The sequence below is a fragment of the Balaenoptera acutorostrata genome, chromosome 5 (assembly GCF_949987535.1).
Source record: "Balaenoptera acutorostrata chromosome 5, mBalAcu1.1, whole genome shotgun sequence".
NCBI classification, from domain to species: Eukaryota; Metazoa; Chordata; class Mammalia; order Artiodactyla; family Balaenopteridae; genus Balaenoptera; species Balaenoptera acutorostrata.
This window is the reverse complement of record NC_080068.1, coordinates 1,719,336-1,746,063: the sequence shown is the minus strand read 5'-3', so window position 1 is coordinate 1,746,063 and position 26,728 is coordinate 1,719,336. Positions and strand designations below refer to the sequence as shown.

General features: G+C 40.0%; 1 protein-coding gene across 5 annotated transcripts in view; it reads right to left on the bottom strand.

The window, feature by feature from the left end:
- The window catches only part of GLRB (glycine receptor beta), an 83,263-nt gene extending 57,204 nt beyond the window's left edge, over positions 1–26,059 (bottom strand). Inside the window, exons 1-3 of one of the 5 annotated variants that reach the window (XM_057547379.1) lie at positions 25,941–26,048; positions 24,980–25,144; positions 23,642–23,792 (exon numbers count right to left, since the gene is read on the bottom strand). In XM_057547379.1, the coding sequence (XP_057403362.1) occupies positions 23,642–23,763 (122 nt within the window). In that variant the 5' untranslated portion in view covers positions 23,764–23,792; positions 24,980–25,144; positions 25,941–26,048. Of the gene's footprint in view, positions 1–23,641; positions 23,793–24,979; positions 25,145–25,465; positions 25,554–25,940 lie in introns of those variants that run through there. The other 4 variants (XM_057547378.1, XM_057547382.1, XM_057547381.1 and 1 more) reach the window with 4 other exon arrangements.
- Between the last annotated feature and the right edge of the window lie 669 nt (positions 26,060–26,728).

The following is a 26,728-nucleotide window of genomic DNA, read 5'->3' as shown; positions in this document are numbered from 1 at the left end:
CCGCCTCCCCCGAGAGCCTCTGCGCCGGGCCTCTCCCATCCCAACCCTGCGAGGCCGCGGAGGCGTGCGGTGAGCTGAGGGTCCCACGGCCACGACCGCATCAGAGGTCCGCATCCCACCTCCCGTGCGCGGGCATGTCTGTCCTTGACCTTTGGAACCTCCACCGAGACGGAGATGGGAAGAATCCTGCGTCAAATTCCTGATACGCTAAGCCAGCTTTCAACTGCCCTCGGGGTCCTTTCTAACAGGACACATAAGGAGTTATTATAGATTATTTGTATAAGGTATATAAGCAAATATCAGTCTTTACTTAAAAATTAAATATGTTATTAAAATGGTCCTTAATATCAATCAATTACCACGTCTCTATTTGGATTCTGGCAGGACGTAACCTACGGACAAGACTTTCAAATACAGGTGACTATGAATTAATATAAGCAGATATGATTAGTATATGAATGAGCTAAGCAGGCTTTTTAAAGTAGAAATTTAAGAATTTTCACATGAGCTAAGGACTTCAGAATTATGAACATTATCAATTAGAATTTTAGCAACTTGGCTTTTTAATTAAATACAAGTTCTCTGTCCTAATTAATAATTGAATCAGCCGTGGATCATTTCGACAAAAAGAGCTAATAAAAACTATTTCAAAAACTATTTTCATTTCGGATATGAAGTGTTTAGAATAACATGTAAAAGAGAATAGCGGGTCATGGCTTATCGATGCTATTTCTTCCCCTGCAAGGTCATTTATCTGCTGTCCATAAGGAAGTCTTCATTTTAATATTCCTGTTCAATTAGGTTTTCCCGTAAAATGTTACACACTTTTGAAAGGTGATTTGTGCAATATTGCTTAGAAACAGGTCTCCAAAGACAGACGGATATATGGCAAGAAAGCAAGCTGAAGGTCTGTAAAGGAAGATTCTGGAATCCAGGGAAATGGAAGGATGAACCACACCCGACATCCACTGCACAGCACAGAGGAGTCCCTCATTTAAAGCCTACGCAGGTTTTACAGATCCCGTACGCCTCTACAACAGAGGCTTAGGAGAAAGACAGCTGATGTTCTGTCATCAGAAGATTTTCACTCCTACGCCTCTGTAGGTAAGGTATTTTGCCTTGAATCTGTGCGCTAGTGCAGAATAAATGGCAAGGTTAGTAGGTGCACAGAGCAGACGCTCAATAAAGAGTAACTGAATGAACTAAATGATTCATTTTGAAAAAATGAAATGAGAAAGAGTAAGCCAGTTAAGAGTCATACAGAGATCTTTTTCCATTTGCTCTAAGTTGGAAATTTGCCTAAGGTTTGTGAAATCCCAGAATATAATATTATAAATGCACTCAAAATACTAATGATGGTACCTTTTATTTAGAGCTAAGTGTAGAACTACTCCTATTCCACCGATAATTCAGAGCTGACTAGACCCACCTAATCTTGGTAAGTAAGAAGATGCACAATAATTCCAGTAATAACTTAAAGGGGTTTCTCTTTATCATGGATATTTTAACTACAGCTTCAAATGTCAATTTTGCCTTTTTCATACGATTCTTATTCTAGCCAACTCAATCTATCTTTGTACTACCGAAATTCCAATTGCCCAACCTAAGTGATGCTGAACATTATTTTAGTCTGAAAAATGTTGAATCCTTTGAATCAAAAAAGCACAGCCAAGCTTAAAAAAGATGAATTATATTTTTGGTAATTTCAAACAGTGCTCCTATGAACATTTATTTGTTATAGATTTTGGTAAACATGTGTACATGTTTCTGCTGAGATATATGTAGGAATAAAATGGCTGGGTCATAGGGTATATGAGTTTTCCGTTTCAGAAGATACTGCCAAATGGTTTATCAGATGTTGATGCCAATTTGAACTTTCACCGGCGGTACATGAGGATTGTACTTGTTCACGTTCTCATTCACACCTGGTATTTCCCTTTTGTTTCCATTTTAGCCACTCTGGTAGCTGTATAATAGTATCCCACTGTAATTTTAATGTGCATTTCCGTGATGAGTAGTGAAGTTGATCATCTTTACATATGCTTTTGGCCTTTTGGCTATCATCATTTGGTCATATTCAATTAGGCTGTCTGCCCTCTTCCTAATGATTTCTAAAAGTTCCCTATATATTCTCCATAAAAGTCTTTATTAGGTGTGTGTGTGTGTGTGTGTGTGTGTGTGTGTGTGTGTGTGTGTATGTGCCTATTTGGAAACAACACAAATGTCTACAAAGAGCAGGATAGAAAAATAAAGGATAGCGATTTCTATAATGGATTATTATGCAGCAATGAAAACAGCTGAACTATTGCTACATTTAACATTATGGATCAATCTTACAGATACTTACAGGATTACTCCATTTATATACATTTCAAAAATGGGCAAACAATATACAGTATGGTCATCTTCGAGAAGGCAGTGAGTAATGGGAAGAAGACAGTGAGTGGCTGCTAACGCTTTGGTAATGTTCTATTTCTAGATCTGGGTGCTGGTTACATGCTTACACACGAACACTTAAGTTGTATACTTAAGATTAGTGCACTTTTCTGTCAGCAAATTATACTTCAAAAATGTTTAAAAACAATAATACAAAAATAACTTTTGTGTTTAATGATGTGTGCATACACTCATATAGTCAGACACAAACACTTGCACACATACATATGTGAAGAGAGAGATTGTACAAAGCAATCAAAAGATTATATTAGAATTACTGATTAGTTAAAACTAAAAGTTCCAATTTAGTATTCTAGAAGAGAGAATAAAGGCATGTGTTATTGCTATTAAAAGACAATTCATCTTTCTATCTCTGAAGAATTAGTCTATTGCTTTTTCTCCCTCTTTTGTTGTTTTTGAATTTTATTTTATTTTTTTATACAGCAGGTTCTTATTAGTTATCTATTTTATACATATTAGTATATACATGTCAATCCCAATCTCCCAGTTCATCCCACCACCACCACCACCCTGCCACTTTCTCCCCTTGGTGTCCATACGTTTGTTCTCTACATCTGTGTCTCTATTTCTGCCTTGCAAACCGGTTCATCTGTACCACTTTTCTAGATTCCACATATATGTGTTAATATATGATACTAGTTTTTCTCTTTCTGACTTAATTCACTCTGTATGACAGTCTCCACATCTCTGCAAATGACACAATTTTGTTCCTTTTTATGGCTGAGTAATATTCCATTGTATATATGTACCACATCTTCTTTATCCATTTGTCTGTTGATGGGCATTTAGGTTGCTTCTGTGACCTGGCTATTGTAAATAGTGCTGCAATGAACATTGGGGTGCATGTGTCTTTTTGAATTATGGTTTTCTCTGTGTATATGCCCAGGAGTGGGATTGCTAGGTCATATGGTAGTTCTATTTTTAGCTTTTTAAGGAACCTCCATACTGTTCTCCATAGTGGCTGTACCAGTTTACATTCCCACCAACAGTGCAAGAGGATTCCCTTTTCTCCACACCCTCTCCAGCATTTATTGTTTGTAGATTTTCTGATGATGCCCATTCTAACCAGTGTGAGGTGATACCTCACTGTAGTTTTGATTTGCATTTCTCTAATAATTAGTGATGCTGAGCAGCTTTTCATGTGCTTCTTGGCCATCTGTATGTCTTCTTTGGAGAAATGTCTATTTAGGTCTTCTGACCATTTTTTGATTGGGTTGCTTGTATTTTGAATATTGAGCTGCATGAGCTGTTTATATATTTTGGAGATCAATCCTTTGTCCATTGATTCATTTGCAAATATTTTCTCCCATTCTGAGGGATTCCTTTTCATCTTGTTTATAGTTTCCTTTGCTGTGCAAAAGCTTTTAAGTTTCATTAGGTCCCATTTGTTTATTTTTGTTTTTATTTCTGTTACTCTAGCAGGTGGGTCAGAAAAGATCTTGCTGTGATCAGGCTTACATTTAGGTCTCTAATCCATTTTGAGTTTATTTTTGTGTATGGTGTTAGGGAGTGTTCTAATTTCATTCTTTTACATGTAGCTGTCCAGTTTTCCCAGCACCACTTACTGAAGAGACTGTCTTTTCTCCATTGTATATCCTTGCCTCCTTTGTCATAGATTAGTCGACCATAGGTGTGTGGGTTTATCTCTGGGCTTTCTATCCTGTTCCATTGATCTATATTTCTGTTTTTGTGCCAGTACCATATTGTCTTGTTTACTGTAGCATTGTAGTACAGTCTGAAGTCAGGGAGTCTGATTCCTCCAGATCCGTTTTTTTTTTTTTTTTTTTTTCCCTTAAGATTGCTTTGGCTATTTGGGGTCATTTGTGTCTCCAAACAAATTTTAAGATTTTTTGTCCTAGTTCTGTAAAAAATGCCATTGGTAATTTGATAGGGATTGCATTGAGTCCGTAGATTGCTTTGGGTAGTATAGTCATTTTCACAATATTGATTCTTCCAATCCAAGAACATGGTATATCTTTCCATCTGTTTGTGTCATCTGATTTCTTTCATCAGTGTCTTATAGTTTTCTGAGTACAGGTCTTTTACCTCCTTAGGTAGGTTTATTCCTAGGTATTTTATTCTTTTTGTTGCAGTGGTGAATGGGATTGTTGATTTCTCTTTCTGATCTTTCGTTGTTAGGGTATAGGAATGCAAGAGATCTCTATGCATTAATTTTGTATCCTGCAACATTACCAAATTCATTGATTAGCTCTAGTAGTTTTGCGGTGGCATCTTTAGGATTCTCTATGTAGTGTATCATGTCATCTGCAAACTGTGACAGTTTTACTTCTTCTTTTCCAATTTTATTCCTTTTCTTTTTCTTCTCTGATTGCCATGGCAAGAACTTCCAAAACTATGTTGAATAATAGTGGCAAGAGTGGCCATCCTTGTCTTCTTCCAGATCTTAGAAGAAATGCTTTCAGTTTTTCACCATTGAGAATGATGTTTGCTGTGGGTTTGTCATATATGTTTTTCACCATTGAGAATGATGTTTGCCTTTATTATGTTGAGGTAGGTTCCATCTCTGCCCACTTTCTGGAGAGTTTTTGTCATAAATGGGTGTTGAATTTTATCAAAAGCTTTTTCTGCATCTGTTGAGATGATCATATGGTTTTCATACTTCAATTTGGTGTATTATATTGATTGATTTGTGTATATTAAAGAATCCTTGCAGCCCTGGGATAAATCCCACTTGATCATGGTATATGATCCTTTTAATGTGTTGTTGGATTCTGTTTGCTAGTATTTTGTTGAGGATTTTTGCATCTATATTCACCAGTGATATTGGTCTATAATTTTCTTTTTTTGTAGTATTTTTGTCTAGTTTTGGTATCATGGTGATGTTGGCCTCATAGAATGAGTTTGGGAGTGTCCCTTCCTCTGTAATTTTTTGGAAGAGTTTGAGAAACATGGGTGTTAGCACTTCTCTAAATGTTTGAAAGAATTCAACTGTGAAGCCATCTGGTACGGGACTTTTGTCTGTTGGAAGATTTTTAATCACAGTTTCAATTTCATTACTTGTGATTTGTCCATTCATATTTTCTATTTCTTCCTGGTTCAGTCTTGGAAGGTTATACCTTTCTAAGAATTTGTCCATTTCTTCCAGGTTTTTCATTTTACTGGCATAGAGTTGCTTGTAGTAGTTTCTTATGATGCTTTGCATTTCTGTGGTGTCCCTTGTCACTTCTCCTCTTTCATTTCTAATTTTATTGATTTGACTCCTCTCCCTCTTTTTCTTGATGTGTCTGGCTAAAGGTTTATCAATTTTGTTTATCTTCTCAAAGAACCAGTTTTTAGTTTCATTGATCTTTGCTATTTTTTCTTTGTTTCTATTTCATTTATTTCTGCTCTGATCTTTATGATTTCTTTCCTTCTACTAACTTTGGGTTTTGTTTGTTCTTCTTTCTCTAGTTCCTTTAGGTGTAAGGTTATATTTTTTATTTGAGATTTTTCTTGTTTCTTGAGGTAAGATTGTATTGCTATAAACTTCACTCTTAGATCTGCTTTTGCTGCATCCCATAGGTTTTGGATGGTCATGTTTTCATTGTCATTCATCTCTAGGTGTTTTTTTATTTCCTCTTTGATTTCTTCAGTGATCTCTTGGTTATTTAGTAATGTATTCTTTAGCCTCCATGTGTTTGTGTTTTTTACATATTTTTCACCTGTAACTGATTTCTAATCTCATAGTGTTGTGACTGGAAAAGATGCTTGATATGATTTCAATTTTTTAAAATTTTCCAAGGCTTGATTTGTGACCCAAGATGTGATCTATCCTGGCAAATGTTCCATGTGCAGTTGAGAAGAAAGTGTAATCTGCTGTTTTCAGATGGAATGTCCTATAAATATCAATTAAATCTATCTGGTCTATTGTGTCATTTAAAGCTTGTGTTTCCTTATTAATTTTCTGTCTGGATGATCTGTCCATTGGTGTAAGTGAAGTGTTAAAGTCCCCCAATATTATTGTGTTACTGTTGATTTCCTCTTTTATAGCTGTTACCATTTGCCTTATGTATTGAGGTGTTCCTATGTTGGGTGCATATATATTTATAATTGTTACATCTTCTTCTTGGATTAATCCCTTGATCATTATGTAGTGTCCTTGTCTCTTGTAACATTCTTTATTTTAAAGTCTATTTCATCTGAAATGAGTATTGTTACTCCAGCTTTCTTTTGCTTTCCATTTGCATGGAATATCTTTGTCCATCCCCTCATTTTCAGTCTGTATGTGTCCGTAGGTCTGAAGTGGGTCTCTTGTAGACAGCATATATATGGGTCTTGTTTTCATTCCATTTAGGGAGCCTGTGTCTTTTGGTTGGAGCATTTAATCCAATTCATATTTAAGGTAATTATCAATATATATGTCCCTATTACCATTTTCTTAATTTTTTGGGGTTTGTTATTGTTAAGTCTTTTCCTTCTCTTGTGTTACCCGCCTAGAGAAGTTCCTTTAGCATTTGTTGCAGAGCTGGTATGGTGGCGCTGAATTCTCTTAGTTTTGCTTGTCTATAAAGCTTTTGATTTCTCTGTCAAATCTGAATGAGATCCTTGCTGGGTAGAGTAATCCTGGTTGTAGGTTCTTCCCTGTCATCACTTTAAATATACCATGCCACTCCCTTCTGGCTTGTTGAGTTTCTGATGAGAAATCAGCTGTTAACCTTATGGGAGTTCCCTTGTATGTTATTTGTCATTTTTCCCTTGTGGCTTTTAACAATTTTTCTTTGTCTTTAATTTTTGTCAATTTGATTACTATGTGTCTCAGTGTGTTTATCCTTGGGTTTATCCTGCCTGAGATTCTCCGTGCTTCCTGGACTTGGGTGGCTATTTCCTTTCCCATGCTAAGGAAGTTTTCAACTATAGTCTCTTCAAATATTTTCTTGGGTCCTTTCTCTCTCTCTTCTCCTTCTGGGACCCCTATAATGTGAATGTTGGTGCATTTAATGTCGTCCCAGAGGTTTCTTAGGCTGTTTTCATTTCTTTTCATTCTTTTTTCTTTATTCTGTACCATGGCAGTGAATTCCACCATTCTGTCTTCCAGGTCACTTATCCGTTCTTCTGCCTCAGTTATTCTGCTATTGATTCCTTCTAGTGTATTTTTCATTTCAGTTATTGTATTGTTCATCTCTGTTTGTTTGTTCTTTAATTCTTCCAGGTGTTTGTTTTTAATTCTTCTAGGTCTTCATTAAACATTTCTTGCATCTTCTCCATCTTTTCCTCCATTCTTTTTCCGAGGTCCTGGATCATCTTCACTATCATTATTCTGAATTATTTTTCTGGAAGGTTGCCTACCTCCTCTTCATTTAGCTGTTTTTCTGGGGTTTTATCTTGTTCCTTCATCTGGTACATAGTCCTCTGCCTTTTCATTTTGTCTATTTTTTTGTGAATGTGGTTTCCGTTCCACAGGCTGCAGGACTGTAGTTCTTCTTGCTTCTGCTGTCTGCCCTCTGGTGGATGAGGCTACCTAAGAGGCTTGTGCAAGTTTCCTGATGGGAGGGACTGGTGGTGGGTAGAGCTGACTGTTGCTCTGGTGGGCAGACCTCAGTAAAACTTTAATCCATTTGACTGCTGATGGGTGGGGCTGGGTTTCCTCCCTGTTGGTTGTTTGGCCTGAGGCAACCCAACACGAGCCTACCTGGGCTCTTTGGTGGAGCTAATGGCAGACTCTGGGATGCCTCACACCAAGGAGTACTTCCCAGAACTTCTGCTGCCAGTGTCCTTGTCCTCACGGTGAGCCACAGCCACCCCCCACCTCTGCAGGAGACCCTCCAACACTAGTAGGTAGGTCTGGTTCAGTCTCCTATGGGGTCACTGCTCCTTTCCCCTGGGTCCCGATGTGCACACTACTTTGTGTGTGGCCTCCAAGAGTGGAGTCTCTGTTTCTCCCAGTCCTGTCGGAGTCCTATAATCAAATCCCACTAGTCTTCAAAGTCTGATTCTCTGGGAATTCCTCCTCCTGTTGCCGGACCCCCAGGTTGGGAAGCCTGACGTGGGGCTCAGAACCTTCACTCCAGTGGGTGGACTTCTGTGGTATAATTGTTCTCCAGTTTGTGAGTCACCCACCCAGTGGTTATGGGATTTGATTTTATTGTGATTGCACCCCTCCTACCATCTCATTGTGGCTTCTCCTTTGTCTTTGGATGTGGGGTATCTTTTTTGGTGAGTTCCGGTGTCTTCCTGATGATGATTGTTGAGCAGTTAGCTGTGATTCCAGTGCTCTCACAAGAGGGAGTGAGCACACGTCCTTCTACTCTGCCTTCTTTAACCAAAGGATCGCTTTTTCTCTCTTGAAAGCAGAGGCAGAGAACCATGTGTTTTATACTCCATGTCCTCTGTAGATCTTATTGTATAAGTACATTCAGCAGGAAGAGGTAATAAATCACATACTATTTCCTGAAAATAGTCACTCAGAATGCATTCTAATTTACAAAACTCTATTGGTCACTAACATCCAGACTGAATACCATTAATCAAACTAAGGATAGTTTTTATGAGGTGGAACACACATCCATGAACAGGAAGCTTCTGAGATTACAGGCTCAGAAAGTCACATTCTGTTATTTAGAAAGGACTTCAGGGCTTCCCTGGTGGCGCAGTGGTTGAGAATCTGCCTGCCAATGCAGGGGACACAGGTTTGAGCCCTGGTCTGGGAAGATCCCACATGCCGTGGAGCAACTAAGCCCGTGAGCCACAACGACTGAGCCTGCGCGTCTGGAGCCCGTGAGCCACAACTACTAAGACCGCGTGCCTAGAGCCCGTGCTCTGCAACAAGAGAAGCCACTGCAATGAGAAGCCCACACACCACAACGAAGAGTAGCCCCCACTCGTCGCAACTAGAGAAAGCCCGCGCACAGCAACGGAAGACCCAACACAGCCAAAAATAAATAAATAAAATAAATAAATTTTTTTAAAAAAGAGAAAGGACTTCACTGACGTTTAAGTCTTAGTAAAAGCCCAAGTAAATCTAACATGTTGCTTGAAAATACACAACGTGAAATCAAGATAAAGAAAGAGGTGGTCTTACTGGTAAGGGTAACAACTAAATAAATACATACAATGTGGCAAGAAAGCACATAAAAAGACTTGGACTCGGAATCAGAAGGCCTACCTTTCCCTCTGGCACCCAGTTGTGCCCCTGGCAAAGCCATCTTACCTCCTGGGACCTCAGTGTTCTCACCTCCCAAATAAACAGGATAAACTATGACATGTGCTGTACAACCAAAAAGTGAGCCTAAAATACCCACCTGAATTAGATCACTGGAATGTCACTGACTAACCTTATGACTTTAAGAAACACTCTCCACAACACAGGTTGCTCATATATAAAAGGAGATTGCAGCTGCCTGCTGTATAGAATCGCCTGAGAATTCACCAGGTCCTGAGTCCCACACACAGCACACAGCACTGCCCTTGCACAGAAAGGTAGGCCACAAGTTGTACCCACCCCAGTCCTGATATCCTGAGTCTAAGGAGAAGATGTGTAATAAGGTGACACAGGATTTTCTAGCTGTAAAATTAGGTGTTCCATCTGTAAAAATTAGCTTAAGTAATGACAGAAAAAAGGGACCTAGAATAATATAAAATATGCAAAGCACCTCTGAGCTCTTTAGAAGAAACTCTAATATCACAAACACAGGTAATCCACTTTGCAGAACTTTTAGAGTTCAGAAAATACTTTCATATACATTTGTCAAGTTATACTATTAGATAAGCGCTGTAAATTAGAGTTTATCATTTCCATTTTACAGGTAACAAAATTGAGCACAGGCAAGGCAAAATGATTGCCTATTCAAGGTCACAAATGTATTAAGTGATCTGTCCTAGAACAGAACCAAGATCATCTGACTCAAGACAACATTGTTTCTGCACGTTAAAACTCCAAAACAAACTCCTCTCCTAATGACCATGAAAAATTCATTCATCCTATTGGTAATTCCTCCATTTTACAGGTCAGGACTATTAAGGTCCAGAGTGACTTATCTGAGGACACACAGTGAGTTAGTAACAGAGTGAACTAGAACCCCATTCTTCCCATTCTTCCTCCCCTGTATTGATTCAACTAATTTCACGTTAAAATTTGTCAATGTTAATTTTATTTCTCTATCATTTAATTGTGTCTAGAGTAGACACATAGAGTAGGTGACTCCTGAGCTGGGCTGGAAGGATAAGGAAGCAGGTAACAGGTGGAAAGGGAAGGGGGAGGGCAGATTCCAGGAGGTGGTCACAGCGAACACAGCAGATGACTAACAGAGAGGCACTGAGAAGCTCAACATGGCAGGAAAAGAAGGTGTGGCACATATATACAGGCACATATATACAATGGAGTATTACTCAGCCACAAAAAGAAGGAAATTGGGTCATTTGTGGAGATGTGGATGGACCTAGAGACTGACATACAGAGTGAAGAAGTCAGAAAGCAAAAAACAAATATCATCTATTAATGCATATATGCGGAATCTAGAAAAACCGTACAGATGAACCTATTTGCAAAGCAGAAATAGAGTGACACACATAGAAAACAGATGTGTGGATGGATACCAAGGGGGTAAAGGGGAGGTTGGGACGGATTGGGAGATTGGGATTGACACATATACACTACGACGTATTAAAATAGATAACTAATGAGAACCTACTGTATAGCACAGGGAACTCTGCTCAGTGATCTGTGGTGACCTCAATGGGAAGGAAATCTAAAAAAGAGGGGACATATGTACACGTATAGCTGATTCACTTTGCTGTACAGTAGAAACTAACACAACATTGTAAAGCAACTATACTCCAATTAAAAAAAAAAAAAGAAAAGAGAAATACATGGTTGGATATACAATGAGCATCTCAAATCTGTTGACACTAGAAAACAGCAGTTCTCAAAGGGTGGTCCACAAACACCTGACGGTGCCCAAGACCTTTTCCAAGCATCCAGAAAGTCAACCTATTCTCTTCATCTCCATCATCATCATCATCATCATCCTCAAAACAACATTTACTTTGTTTCACTCTGCAGACATTTGCACTGATGTTGCACAAGCAACAGTGGATAAGACTGTCAGTGCACAAATCAGGAAAATAATAGTTTTATGTAGCAAGAGTGTTCGTATTCTTAACCACTAGACACGAGCAGTAAAAAATAAATAAAAGATGTTAAAGATGGTGCTCCCATGTAATGTTCTTAAAGAAGCAGTAAAAAATATTAAATTTATTAAATTTTGCAATTTAAATCCATATTATTTTAATATTCTGCATGAAAAAAATGGGAAGTATCCAGACAGCACTTCTGCTGCACAGAAAACTAAACTACGATAATTGTTCCAAAGAACAGCACTTGGATGACAGTTTCACTTGCTAGTGAACAAGAGACTTTTCATGCAACACTGTTTTCATGGAAGACCATGGAAAACCTATAGTGATTCAGACTTGGATATTTGGCAAAAAAGTTTTCACAAGTGAAAGAAGAGAGACTATAAGTTCAAGAAAAACTAATGAGAGTATTCGCTGCCAGTAATAAAATATGAGTTTTCAAACAACCGGAATTTTAGAAAACTTAATATTCACCACCATGAACTTGACAACTTCCTGATACTAACAGACTTTCCAATGAGATCGAAAGTAATAGTTAATGGATGTGATTATTTGATACTGTATAATGAAACCTGTCAACATTTGGAACATCTGCAAAACCCAACAAACCAATATTTTCCAAATGAGCAATGCATGTTATAAATTTATGTTTGGGCAAAAAAAAAAAAAAAAGCCATTCAAAATGCAAGACGAGCAAATTTTAATACAACAGAGATCAAAATGTTCACTGATCTGATTTCAGATTTTACATCACGACTAACTTTTAAGGAACTATCACTTGTCAAATTTTGGCATGGCATTAAAAAGGAATATTCATAATTATAGAAAGGCTATTGAAATACTCTTCCCATTTCCAATTGTATGTCGGCATGAGGTCATATTTTCTTCACCTACTTCAACCAAAACAATATATCACAACAAAGGGAATCCAGAAGCAGATATGAGAATTCAGCTGTCTTCCATTATGCCAGACACTGAACAGATAGGAACATTGTAAGACAATGCCACTCTCCTCACTATTTTGTTATTTTTGAAAATATAGTTAATTTTCATAAAAATAAGTTATTCATGTTAATCTGCAATGAGTATATTTTAGGTAATTTAATAAGTATTTTTAAAATTTCTGTTTCAATTTATAACAAGGCAACACCAATAGATAACTCCCACATAAACTAAAGCTCACTGTGTCCTTAAAGATGCTTCAGATTGTAAAGCGGTCCTGAGACCAAAGTTTGAGAGCCGCTGTTATAGAGGACGAACTACAGAGGACAGGATGGAATTCAGGAGTCTGGGGAAGTTCCTGCAACAACAGATTCAAGGTGAAATGATTAGAACCCAACAAGGACCACAACCGTTGAGATGCAGAGAAATAGCCAGATGCAAGAGTCATTTCTGAGCAAGAATCAACCGAATGAGTAACTGATGAGATGATCCGGGTGAACGTCCGGGACAGAATGGCAGATGTTTCAGCTGTTTCTCATGAAAGGCTGGGTGCGGAGCTGAGGAAGGCTGATGGCAGAGCTGGTTTGATACATTAACTCTGAGGTCCAGTAGGAAGTTACAAATAATGACCTGGAACTCACAAGAGTAGTTACACCTGGAGATAAGGATGTGCGTGTAACCACAGACAGGTAGAAATTACTCAGGGGGAGAGCGATAAGTAAGAAGCTGAAAGGACCAAGATGAACATCTAGCAACATCCAGGATATGAGTATGTGGTACAACCCACTATTTCTGGACAGACAAAAAAGAATAGCTGGGAAGGTGTCTAATCAGGGGTAGCAGGAGAGGCAGACGCAAAGCTGGAAGGCAAATCAGGGCAGAGGGGTTGGGGGTAAGAGATCACTTCAGGACGCAGAAGACAATCATTTGTCCTTGTCAAGTAATGTAAGGACTCCAAAGAAATTTTGCAGATTTGCTTAAAAGGAATAAAATAAATATCTTCATCAAAAAACAGAATGGCGGCAGGATTCAATACTAATAGGAGAATTAAGTGGTTCTACTGTTTCCTTTGTTACAACAATAATGTCTGGCTTTTGTAATTCAAAGAAATTCAAGTAAAGAAAAGGAAAAAAAATAGTGAATTAGAGCTGAAATTGTGGGCTGTCAGTTTAAGAAATGTGATAATGAACACAGAGGATAAAACAAAGTTGATGAAATAGGAATACAAAAACTATGCATTTGGGACTTCCCTGGTGGTCCAGCAGTTAAGACTGCGTGCTTCCAATGCTGAGGATGTGGGTTCAATCCCTGGCTGGGGAACTAAGATCCCACATGCCATGCAGTGCAGCCAAACAAACAAAAAAACTATGCATTTTTTCAGGTAGGTGACGCTTCAGCGTATTTTTAAGCCGTTAGAAAAAGGAGCCAAAGAAGAGAAGACGACGAAGCATGGGCAAGCAGAGTGTGGTGATGGGGGGAGTCTCAGAAGGGGGTGGGGGATGGAATCCGGGACTGAGAAAAGGACGTCCCTTTTCCTCTCGGTCAGGAGCCAAGGAGAAGCGAAAGGATGATGCCGCAGGCAGCTCTGGAGGGAAGATGGAGGGGTGGGTGAGCTCGAGTCTAGCAGCTTCTTTTTTTTTTCTTTAAAGTAGAAGTTCTTATCGTAGGTGAAGACTGAACGGGGTACTGATCAAGGACCGAAAGCATTATTAGGGAAAGAGAAACATGCAGCCACTAAGGGCCAGTGAAGAATTGAGGCACCACGATGAAGACCCAGCCAAGGCTACATCAACACACAAAATAAACCAGTGAAGACTCCAAACAACATCTGTAGAATGAAACCGAAAACGTTATAGATATTCCGGTCAAATACATATGGAACTCCCGGGAGATATTAAAGGGTGTTGCAGTACGACCTTCGGATTATCTCGGCAGCCGCGTCCATGGTGTAACTGAGAGCTGAACACAGATGCAAACAAGGCTACGAGGCCACTCACTAAATGTGGGCCTTTTCTATTGGGTTACTCTCGGGAGTGGAGTCCTAAACTCCCCCGAATCATCAAGAATTCCTCCCACTGTTTTCTCACAGGAGGACTAATAAAGGTCAGATGTTTCACATTCTCCAACAAAGTCTATTAGTGATTGAATCATTGGTTTGCTGCTATTCCAATCAGAGCTCTTAGAAAGGTAATTTCCTATTTACATCATCTCTCAGAGGAGCTATTTGTATGTACATAAATTTGAATAATTTGCTTCTTGAATTCTAAGCGTAAATTTCCATGTTGAGGGCAAAGGAACTCATTTATGATGTGCTCTCTGCTCTCTGGAGGACCGCAGTGATGTGCTTTTTTCAGGTAGTAGCTCAAGAAGAATACAAGAGACTTCGGCAAAGATATGCTATCCTTTACTGCATTACAGAAATTATTCACCTCCAAAAGAAAACAAAAGACAAACATAGGACACATTTTTGTAAGTCAAATTCCTCAGTTTGTGAAAAATTATAGAGCTAAGAATGGGTACAATTCACCTTGCACACATGTTATTCTTCTACTTGGGAGGATGGTTACATACCTACATTTTGATAAGTCAACTCTGCAATTAGATCCCTTAGTAATTAACTTGCTTAAGAAACAGAATTTTGTGTATTCTCTTTCCATTGGTTAGGCTTGTCTAGTTCTAAATCAGAAAATGAAAAATCTTGACAAAAACAGGAATAGTTAGCCCTGAATATAAAGGTAGCAAAACAATCATAAATAAAACTTGACTGCATCATAACAGATAGAGCTGGAATGAATGAATGAAATTAGGAAACTACTGAGATGAAACTTTTCACCATAAGAATGAGAAAATTGAGACCCAAATAAATTAAATGACTTACTGAAAGTTATAAAGCCCATCAGCAAGAGTCCTAATTGAGATACAGCAGTGGGCTTTCTCCCAGATTACAAGGTTTTATCCATCTAGATTAAGCAGACATACAAAGGGAATTTTAAACAATGCATGTTTCAAGGTGATCTCTAAACATGGTCCCAGTGAGCCACTGACCCATCAAAAGATTAATTTATGATTTTTCTATTTGATCAGTCACCCATCTGATTCCATTTGATTTAGTAAGTATAAACGTAGCTGAAATGCAAAGAACATTGAAGTAGGCAGAAAATGAAACTATATATATATGAAAGTGTGTATCTTTATGAAAGTGTGTGTGTATATATATATTCTTCCTACTTCAAAATTCCTTGAATCAGAGCTTCACTTATGCTTACTAAATGAAAGTGTATATACTGTAATGAAAGTGGATAGACAGGGAGAGCCATCTCATCTCAAGTATTTATAATTTGGCTAAAGAGTTAACACAATATATACATTTCAACTAGAAAATAAAAGACATCATAGGAAGAATATTACTATTAAATCTAATCAAGTGTCAAAACATACAGGATGCACAAAAAGGATTCTAAGAGATCAAGAAGAGGGAGTTTAATTTTAGCTCTAATCATAAGCTCATGAAACCCTGGTGAAAAGAACTTTTAAATTCGGCAACTTCCCAGTGATGCTTCGTTTAGGTAGTGTCCCTACCCAAGCTATGTTCGTCACTCTGGTGACAAAGAACCTCCCAAGGAAATCCTTGGATAGTTATATCGTTGGATAGTTACATCCTACCCTTTCAAATGGAAATGTCTTCCTCTATGTTTCTCTCTTTGGTCTTGGTTCTATAACTTGAGGTCTAAATATGAATTCTAGTTCGTATTATATGAAAACTCCTCAAAACGGGGGATTACTCATTTACTCTTAAAGAAAATAACCCATGGTAAACCTATCAAACCACAGACTTTCATGTTCCTGCAAACGCTGGTCATGATTCTCTGAACAAACTCCCACATAAATCCAATCCTCACAAACAAATGCAACCAGAATTCAATACAATGTTCCAGGTATGATATACCCACCACGAAATTAACCCTTTTTTTTCACCTGCAAACACTGTATTTCTATCAAGGTCCAAGACCTCAATGCACTAACAGCCATAGCATGCTAATAATTTGCACTAATCTTACTTTCAGTGAACACTTCTAATCGTTTAAAAGGTTTCATCAGGCAAGGTAATGACTGAGATGAGCCCTGAAGGACTGCATAGATTAAGAGGAGGTTGTCGCTCTATAACCATAAGCATGTCTAAGCATAAGCAGTGGCAGGTTGGCACGAGGACAGATCAGCCTTTCTAAGATGAGAGAGTAGTTTCGCACAAAGTTCCACATGTAAATCAGAGAGACCTTTGAAAGTCAGAGTGACAGTCTGCCCTGGATCCTTGAGGGCAGGAACATTGTGGGTCTGGACATTGTGGGTCTGGAACATAAGATTAACAAGATGAAAATGGAAACGGTATGTAAGATGAATAATAATGAGCGGGGAAAATAATACGGCAAGTAATTAGGAAACTATTGTAACAGACTATGTTGAAAATGACGGTAAGTGGAGATGCAATGAACAGGACAGACACAGGAGATCATTTAAAGAGAAAACAGGTTCCATTTAAGTTTCATGCCCGAATAACTAAAATAATGAGGATGCCGATTTCAAAACCTAGGAAATTATTTGGAAAGGGAAGATCATTAATTCAATTGACTGCAAAATAATATCATGCCATTAAATCAGAATTGTCCGTTAGGTAGTAAGAAAATACATAACTGCCCATCAATGAAAAATTTGATCTACCTTTGTTATAGTAATAATAATACAGGCAGTTTTCAATTGTATCCATTGTACAGATTCTCCATATCCGTTTCCAAGCAGCCTTTCATTTTTGGGCCAATGTATTTATCTTGAACATTTCCATTAGGAAGTAAGAAAATGGAACTAAACTGAAATCAATCCATTCTATTAATGAATAACAGGTAATAAAATCAGAATAGGAAGAAAATGGCTAACATTATACTTAACTCAACCCTTCTTACTACACAGAACTGATGTCCACAAACACTACCATTAAATGGTATCTCTCTCAAGGAGACAAAAAAAATCTCATATTGGTATCAAACACATTTATACACACACAACTTTTTTAGGTTGTGAACAAACTAATAAAAAGTAGTCATATTGTTTCTCATTACACACACAGAACCATAAATCTTCATGCCATGATTTTAAAGCTAGAGTACCAACAGTTTGGAGGAAAGATCATTAAGATGAAGTAAATACATGCAAACATGACCGAACACTCATATAAATAATAGCAGCCCTCATCAAGTATCAATTAAGGGTTTCTTATGATGCTTCCTCACAACTAAGATATAAGTCTGGGCCCAAAATGGGAGAAAGATTTCAAATGTAACTTGTAAGCAAATTAGTTACACTTAACAGTGAGCTATCAGATGCCTGAAATTCAAACAGTCCTCAACAAATGGTAGAAAGTTCCCTAACTCAGCGATGACAAAAATGTCAGTATGTGTCAAGAGGTTACAGTCGGGCCAAATTCAGTATTAAAAAGTGTTATTGTGTCTGCTATGAGCACAAATAGAAATGACAAATAATGCTTTGGTTTTGGTTCAAATAGTTCTGTTTTGTTTTGTTTTTGTTCATTCAATCAAGAATTCTGAAAGTATATTTTAGAATGTTCTGGTTTCATATACAATAGACATATAAACACAAATCCATAAACCTATGCCTTCTTCTTATCAATTATGGCAGGCATTGATTAGATAATTAATATTCGTCATCCCTCAATCATTATTTCTTGAGATTAACAGTAGCTTGACATATTTATTCCGATTGGTTTAGGTCAGAAAAGAGAAAAGATGGTCTGAGTTTGAAAGATATTCAAAAAACCTGATTACTCGTGAAATTTCAAGAAGAAATGCTACCACTGCAAGTTTTTAAATCCTTATCATTAGACCAAGATATACTTATTTTATATGGTAGAGCTCTCCACGACAATGCACCAAAAATAGCGGCCAAGCTATTTAAATCTGGATGGAGATTAAATTTTTAAAAGGTGATTCTTTCTATAACATTCTGCAATTGGATAATCATAAGACCGTCATCACATACAATATATTAGAATCAAAGACTCTTAAAAATCTCACAAATTGAAATGTCCTTAAACACCGCTGTCTGGCCAAACTACCTACCCAAGGCTCAAACTTTCTATCAAATATGCCTGCAAGTAATTATCCCCCATGGCGGAGTGCTTGGGGTTGCTGTGAGCTCCACTGCCTCTGTTCCCAGGCAATTATATCTGGCAGAATGCTATTAGAAAGTTCTTGCTAATTTGGAGCCAAAAATATCCCTTCTCATGGTTCTACTCATTAGTCCTGGTTGTAAGTATTGGTGCCAAGCAGCAAAGTCTACTTTGTCATCTAAAATCACAAGTTTTCACAAAATTGAAGATAACTGTCAAATACCTCAGTTCCTTCAGCACTTCCTAATATGACATTATTTTAATTACCTCAACTATTCTTATTTCTCTCCCCTGAAGGTACTGGCCAGCACAGTGCAGAAATCTCTGTAAGTCCTGCTTTAAATAATATAATTCTTTTAAGGCTAGTAATATGCTTAACACAGAATTGGTAAAATAAGAACACTAATTTCTTTCTTAAGTAACTATATATATAGTTATATTTAGCTGGGACGGAAAGATAGTGTACAGAGTTACTCATCTACATCAGGTATATATATTATATATCATATTATATTATATCATATTATACTATACTATACTATAGTAAATTATTATTCATTTGTATTATGGTTAAAACACTATTTAATATTTTTTCCAAATGTGTTCGGCCACACTGCTTTCCCCATCCTATACTTGCACACATGATTTCTGAACCAAAGTGCAGTTTATACTTCAATCTCGTTAGATTCAGCCCATCGCTTTGGACCTTCAAGGTCATATTAGATCCTAATTCTGTCTCACATACCCACCATGTGTTTCAGTATCACATTACTCTCCATCTGGATGTTTCCTCTGTATAGTTTATTTTAGTCATTGATACGATGTTTATCACGAGGCCAAACTTTCACCAGGAACCATCATCCAGGCTGAAGACGCTCTACCAATAACCTAGACGTTAACTACCTTCTTCTCCTTATATTGAGACTATATGTCTAAATACTGTCCAGAGAGATCATATAAATTATTTTCAAGTACTGTAACAAAATCCAGATACAGTGACTTGTACGGGTCAACGATCTTGAGTTTGTATTCACTCTTTCAACAAATGTTGATTGCATGTACATTTTGTACCAGGCACGATGTTGATCTCTGGCGACTAAGTAAGACGCAGCCCTCACGGAGTTTACAGTCTAGTAGGGGAAGCAGACAATTACAGCTGGTATCACCACATAGTTTTATAAGCAGGATAGGCAATTAGGGAACACGAAGGCACAGAGTGTGATTGTCTAAATCAGACTGTCAGGATTAGGAAAGGTTTCCCAAAGGAGACAACAAAGCTTGAGTGTGAGGTCATTACGGGACAGTCAGATTAAAGTGTTGGATGTATGGATGTGGCGCTCTCCAGAGAGATCTGGGCCGGACACACAGATACAGGAGTCGCCAGCGAACACGTGGTATTTACAGCTGTGGACTTTCATAAGACCACTGAGGCAGGGGTTAACTAATGGAAGAAGGAAACCTCTGGCCTTTTGGTAAAGGGAAGAACACTTCGGAGGTGTGAAAGAGCAAGCGTGTATGAGACTCGAGTAAGGGCGTGGCCGGGATGGAAAGATACAGCCGGGGGAGTCAGAGGCCAGTTCAGCAAGAGTTGTGCGTGCGGAGCAAGAAATCAGAACCTTTTCCGCAGGTTATGGAACCCCTCAGGGGGCTCTAAGCGCTGGAGTGGCTTGAGTGCGCTGAGGAAAACGCACTCTAGGGTCAGGGCGGGGTAGGAACTGGTGGAGGAAGACAAGGAGAGGAGACTAATAAAGAGCTCGCCAGAAAGGCTGGCGGGAGAAGCGACAGCAGCGTCACGATGGGGAAGGAAGTGAGGGACACACTCCCAGGTGGCGCAGACTCTGAACGCGGGAGTCTCGGCAACGACTGGACTTGAGGAGCTAAGGTAGAAAGAGGGGGTCCTAGGTAATCCCTAGGATCTGAGTTTGGATGGCAAAGGATGCAAATGGAAACACTGTATTAGGAGAGGTGGGGAGGATTTCTGTACTCGGGTTTTATCATTTTGAATTGAGTTTTAAGATCAAGATGGGATAACCAGGTAGAAATGATGGATGTATGGGTACATTCTTCAGCGAGGCTGGGCTGCATACAGCACCTTCGGCGTTAACAGTGCATAGATGGAGTTACAGCCAGAGATTTGGACAAAATCGCTGAGACACAATGTATAGGAAATCAGAAGATCAATAGATTCAGGTCAGTGTCAAATTCAAGCTTTAAAATATAAAGCTAAACCGTGTCCAAGGACTTAATCTAAAACCTAGCTTCTAATTTAAAGTTTATTTTGTATTTATTAATATCTACTAAATTTCTAAAATTTTGGAACTCAAATTTATCAGGTAGTTTGTCAACCTGGTACTGCTGCTCCGGTTACACACCAAAAAACAATGAATAATAGCAGAAATTTATCATTTTCGAGCTTCTCAAAACAATTAAAGTTTAAAAAAACAATAAAGAGCCAGGGTGAGTGTATCATACGATTCAAGTTCCACATCAACCTAGAATACGAAGGGTCCTAAGTCCTTTCTACATTTAGAAACAGTTTTCCTCTTATTTCCAATCTTACAAGAATAAAAAGGGAAGTTTCTGCTCCTGTTTACTACATGTGCACAACACATCAACTGCATATATCCATTTAACACCATTGCTCTTCAACTCTATTCAAAAAAAAATTTAAAGAAATCAGAACATCACTGGGCAAAATTTCACCATATTGAGGAGTATATGGAAGCCTGTACGTAACTTCCGGGTTTTGTGATCTCAAATATTCCTCTTAATCAAGGTGTTTTATGCTTAGTCAGCTTACACAAGATGGGCAAACTGGACCATCCGCTGAGAAACAAATAATTTGCATATTCTTTCTCAGCCCGTTATTATAACTGAGATTCCCAACCTGGATATCCAAAGCAATTTAATACAACGGATCCAACAATAGCCAGAGAAAGCCTTAGTCTTCAGAAGTTCAGTGACCATGAAATCAAAATTCTTAGTAAAATGCTCAAACAAAAAATACACAAACGTAATTCTCCAAAGTACGTCTGCTTTTTAATAAGCTGGGTCTGGGGCAGCATCAGCAGGGCTACTGTTAATAAAGCTTTATTCAGTCTCACAATTGCAAGAAAGTAAGTAATATAATCAAAATTTGAAAACTGTGGTAGAAAATTTCAGAGATAAAACTTTGAATTTCTCAACATACGTAAAACACTGCGATACGAGCTCACCACGTGTATGCTGGGCCTTCCACTTGGAGGTTTCCATATGCACCAAAGAGAACCTTCATTGTTTCACTCTTTATCTACCAGATTTAACGTTAAAAATCTGTCCTAACCAGAGACAGCCTAAGCATACACAGTCAGTTTACATATGAGGCAACAGCGCAGTTCTGGGAAGAAATAGGATGCCCTCTAAAGACTCTTGTAAGGTACACGGCAGCCGTTAGGCTTGCAGTTGCCATATTCAGAGCTGTGATTCATGACATTTGACGGGATACGGGGTGGGGGGGGGAGCAGGGCTGGGGCGAGGGAGACAGGAGCCCCATGAGCTTCCACAGAGAGCGGAACCCGACTGACCACAGATGGCCTGACTCCACACATAGGATCAGCGTGCCTTCAAGACAAATACAGGCGTTCACATCAATATGCCAAGATTTATCAAACAAAACGTTAAAATGAAGGACATCCAAAATACGACAAGGTGTCCTTATACTGGGGAAGAGTAAGGCCTGACCATGTCCAGTTCCCGAAAATGCTAGTCTCCTGGTCGCAGCTCAAACACGCTCATCTGTGAAGATGAGTCACACTCAGTCGGGCGGGTGGGGCCATCCTGTCACACCCAGAAGCCTGGCCCTGACGTCAGGCTGTGTAGACTGGAAGCAGCAGTAACTGGAACACTGAAAACTAGGAGGTATTTCTTAACAGGGAGCTTTCTGTACTACGGGACCTTATGTGGGTCACGATACCGTCCCCAGATCTTCCGTCTCACATAATCATACAGACGTCCATTCCGAAATACCAACTCTAATATCCTTTCTTTACAAAATTTACTTCCCAGAAGGTACCTTAATAATTCTTATGGAACATCTATGAAACTATAATAATCAATATTTAAGTAATGATGATGCTGAAATAATGTTACCTGAGATCAATATGGCACTTAGGAAATCTTAATGTAAAAATAACCAGTACCAGCAAATTAATTCTTCCTCCACATTACTGCATATGTTGTAACATTACTACTTAAAAGCACATATTCTGTGAAGGTTATTGATTTATATACTGTTCAATTGTTCTAACTATTGGATATTATTTACTGTTATTCACCAGTAATAGTAACACTTTATTTTTTTAAAAAATGGAGTCCATAAAATTTTGTTGCTGTTTTTTTTCTGGGTGGGGAGGGAGTGGGAATTGGATTTAGATTTTGTTTTTACAGGTAACTTCAAATTTAATGACATATTTTTTGAGAAATATACTCATTTCCTAAGATAAATCTTTTACCCCCCAAAAAAAACACTGAAATGGAAAATGGATCTACCATGTAATTCTTCTCCTGCTGTGCATTAATGTGAATTAAATAGACCTTAAAATCATAGTCTAGCAATCTGATTTTTTTAAATGAATATTCAATTTCAGGAGTATTTTTTTTTAAAGTCAACTTTTTGAAATGGTATTTGCTCAAAGCAGGGAATCTCAGTAACCAACGAAAGTTGCACATTCAGGGTAAGAAAGAAACAGTAACTTTCTTCTACTTTCATAAAAGATGTATGAAAATTACAGAAGCCCAGGGCACGAACAAAACTTTATAAAACTTTACCTTTATCATACTGAGAATTAGCTTTCCCATTGTAAAGCCTTCTTCACTCTGTCACTTTCTACCTATGAAACAAATGGGTGCAATTCTGATAGGGAAAGTTCTGTTGGCATGTGTTTCAATAAACCACTTTGATAAAAAATGCAATAATATTTCTCCGTATAAGAATATAAGACATGAAGAACATACGATGGGCATAGGTACTGCTTCTTTTTCCCCTTCCCTTTCTTTGACGACTTCTCTTTAGAACAGGCTTCTTCAACACACAAGGAAATTAAAATAAAAAAGGCCACCGCCAATACAAACTTCATCTTGAAAAGTTAAACTTCAGGAGATCGATCTACAAGAAAGAACAAGAAAATGTTTACATTTATGAGGCAAATGGTAACTACATGACTCTTTAAGGAGTACGACCATTACTACTCAATGGACAAGGGTGTCTTGTACATCAGTTTCTCATTGCTCGTGGCAAACATCTGTCTTGCATGCAGGTGCAAACATTAAGATTTTATCATATTTTAAGCTTATTCAATATATTCAGTATAATTTTCTATTCTTTCTCTTCTGAAGAAAAAACTCTGTAAGTTCCATCTTTGAAGTCCACTTTTAGACTTTTAAAATCATATCATGTGTGTTTTCATGTATAATCATGTATAGTGTCTGTGATTTGTTTTACTTGAATAAATGCTATTTGGCTTTAAAAAAATTCTCATTGCTCAAACCTACGTGGTTATACTTTTTTTTTTTTAATTTATTTATTTATTTTTGGCTGTGTTGGGTCTTCGTTTCTGTGCGAGGGCTTTCTCTAGTTGTGGCAAGTGGGGGCCACTCTTCATCGCTGTGCGCGGGCCTCTCACTATCACGGCCTCTCTTGTTGCGGAGCACAGGCTCCAGACGCGCAGGCTCAGTAGTTGTGGCTCACGGGCCTAGTTGCTCCACGGCATGTGGGATCTTCCCAGACCAGGGCTCGAACCTGTGTCCCCTGCATTGGCAGGCAGATTCCCAACCACTGTACCACCAGGGAGGCCCTACGTGGTTATACTTTACTATACATTTTGTGATGGTTTCATAGTAAAAGTTAGTTTAAATAATGCTTCATAGAAAATAAGACCCCTATGAGGAATACAAGGTAAGTATGCAAAAAATTCCACTGTATAGTTTCATAAAATTGTAAATTGATATTGAATCGCACAGTATATCAACATATGCTTAGAAAGATACATGGAAAGATGTTTACACGGTTTTAAGATGGTTACGTCGTGCTAGGTCATTTAAATCGATGTTTTGTTTTTTAAATTTCGTCTGTTCTTTGACTTTCGCATGTATATTTTTTCAAAAACAATAAAACTATTCTCGAAGAAAGATAATTCTATTAAAGGACTGATAGAGAAAAAAGAAAAAATTATTATCAAAGAGTTTCACTGTCTAAATTCATTGTTTTTATTTATGTACATTAAATTCGCAAGTTACCTTTTACCCAAAAACGGTGCACATTGATTTAAGTTAGCTTTTGGCTTTCCTACTCACATGATACTGACATTTATCATTCAAATGACGATTTCTGACTCCAGAAATTCGAGGCAACATTGTATGAAATAAAATAGCAAATACAGTCAGCTTCCTCCAAATACTCTTCTTAGCTGTATTTTAATAACATTTTCCCTGCTCCAGGAGAATTACATTCTTGCCTATCTGATGCATTAAAAAAACAAAAAACAAAAAACCTTTAAGCATCTCCTAAACCCCGTAGTATTTAAACCTCTTCCGCATCCTTAATTCGCAAACCAGAAGCAGTGTCTCCTTCGCTGCTTCCTGCAGAGTAAGAGACGGGTCTGCTCCTCCGCACTCGCGGCAGCCCCAGCTCGCCCTCATCATCTGGCTTCCCCGGGGTCACGTTCTTCCTCTCTCCTCCGCCCCGGAAGTCTCATCTCCTCACGTTTCCCCTTCGCAGCCCTAAGCAGGCAGGCGGGGACTCCTCCCTGGTCCTCCCTCCCGAGGGCGACGGGCGCTCACCAGGCCCACAGCTGCCCGCGGTCGCCCCGCACCCCAGCCGGCAGCGGCATCCGGCCCCGCACCTGTGCCCACGCCGCAGGGGCCGCGCCGCCCTCCCTCCCGGCGCCCGGAAGCCCGAGGCCGTCCCGGAGGTCTGCAGGGCGGAGAGAGGGAGGCCGCCCCGTCCCTCGGCGTCCGCCCACACCTCCCGAAGGCGGCCCCGCAGACCACACGCCGCCGACGGCGCCCCTGCGGCCAAGCTCGCCGGCACTGCGGACCCGCGGGAGGCGCTCCAGCCGCCGCCGCCGCCTCCGCCTCCCGCCGCCACGGCGCCCCGCGCCCCGGCCTCGCCGCGGCGATGCTCACCCCGGACCCCCGCGCCCCGGCCTCGCCGCAGCGATGCTCACCCCGGACCCCCGCGCCCCGCGCCCCGGCCTCGCCGCAGCGATGCTCACCCCGGACCCCCGCGCCGCCCCTCCCCCCGGAGCCGACTTACCCTGGCGCCCCGCCCGCAACCCCGGAGGACGCGCGCTCGGGCCGGACGCGCCGGTGCGGGGGGAGCGGCTGCGTCCCGTCCCCGCGTCTCCGTCCCCGCGTCTCCGCGATGGGCTGACGCGCCTGCTCCGGCCGCCGAGCCTGCGCCGTGTGGTCCGCGCCTGTGCGGTCGGGGCGCTGCGCGGCCGCGGCGCGGAGCGGGGACGGCGTTGGGGATGGAGATGGGGACGGAGATGCGGACGGCGTTGGGGAGGGAGATGGGGACGGAGTTGATGGGGACGGAGATGGGGACTGAGGTGGGGACGGAGTTGGAGACGGAGTTCATGGGGACGGAGATGGGGACGGCGTTGGGGACGGAGATGGGGACGGAGGTGGGGACGGAGATGGGGACGGAGATGGGGACGGAGTTGGGGACGGAGTTGATGGGGACGGAGAAGGGGAGTTGGGGACGGAGGTGGGGACGGAGATGGGGACGGAGTTGATGGGGACGGAGAAGGGGAGTTGGGGACAGAGATGGGGACGGAGATGGGGCCGGGGCCGGGGACGGCAGGCGTGTCCCGGCCGCGCGAGCGCCGCCTCCCCGCGTCTGAGCGGGAGAACGTGGTCCCCGCCAGGGGCTGGAGACGATGCGGGCGGGGGTGGTGAGGGCAGTGTTGGATCAGAAGGAAAACCCTTTCAAGGAGCTGGAATCGTTTAGGGTCTATTTTTGACCATTAGTTTGAAAAGACAAAAAAACCAACCAAACAAACAACAACAACAAAAAAACAATAGACTAACAAATGACCTTCT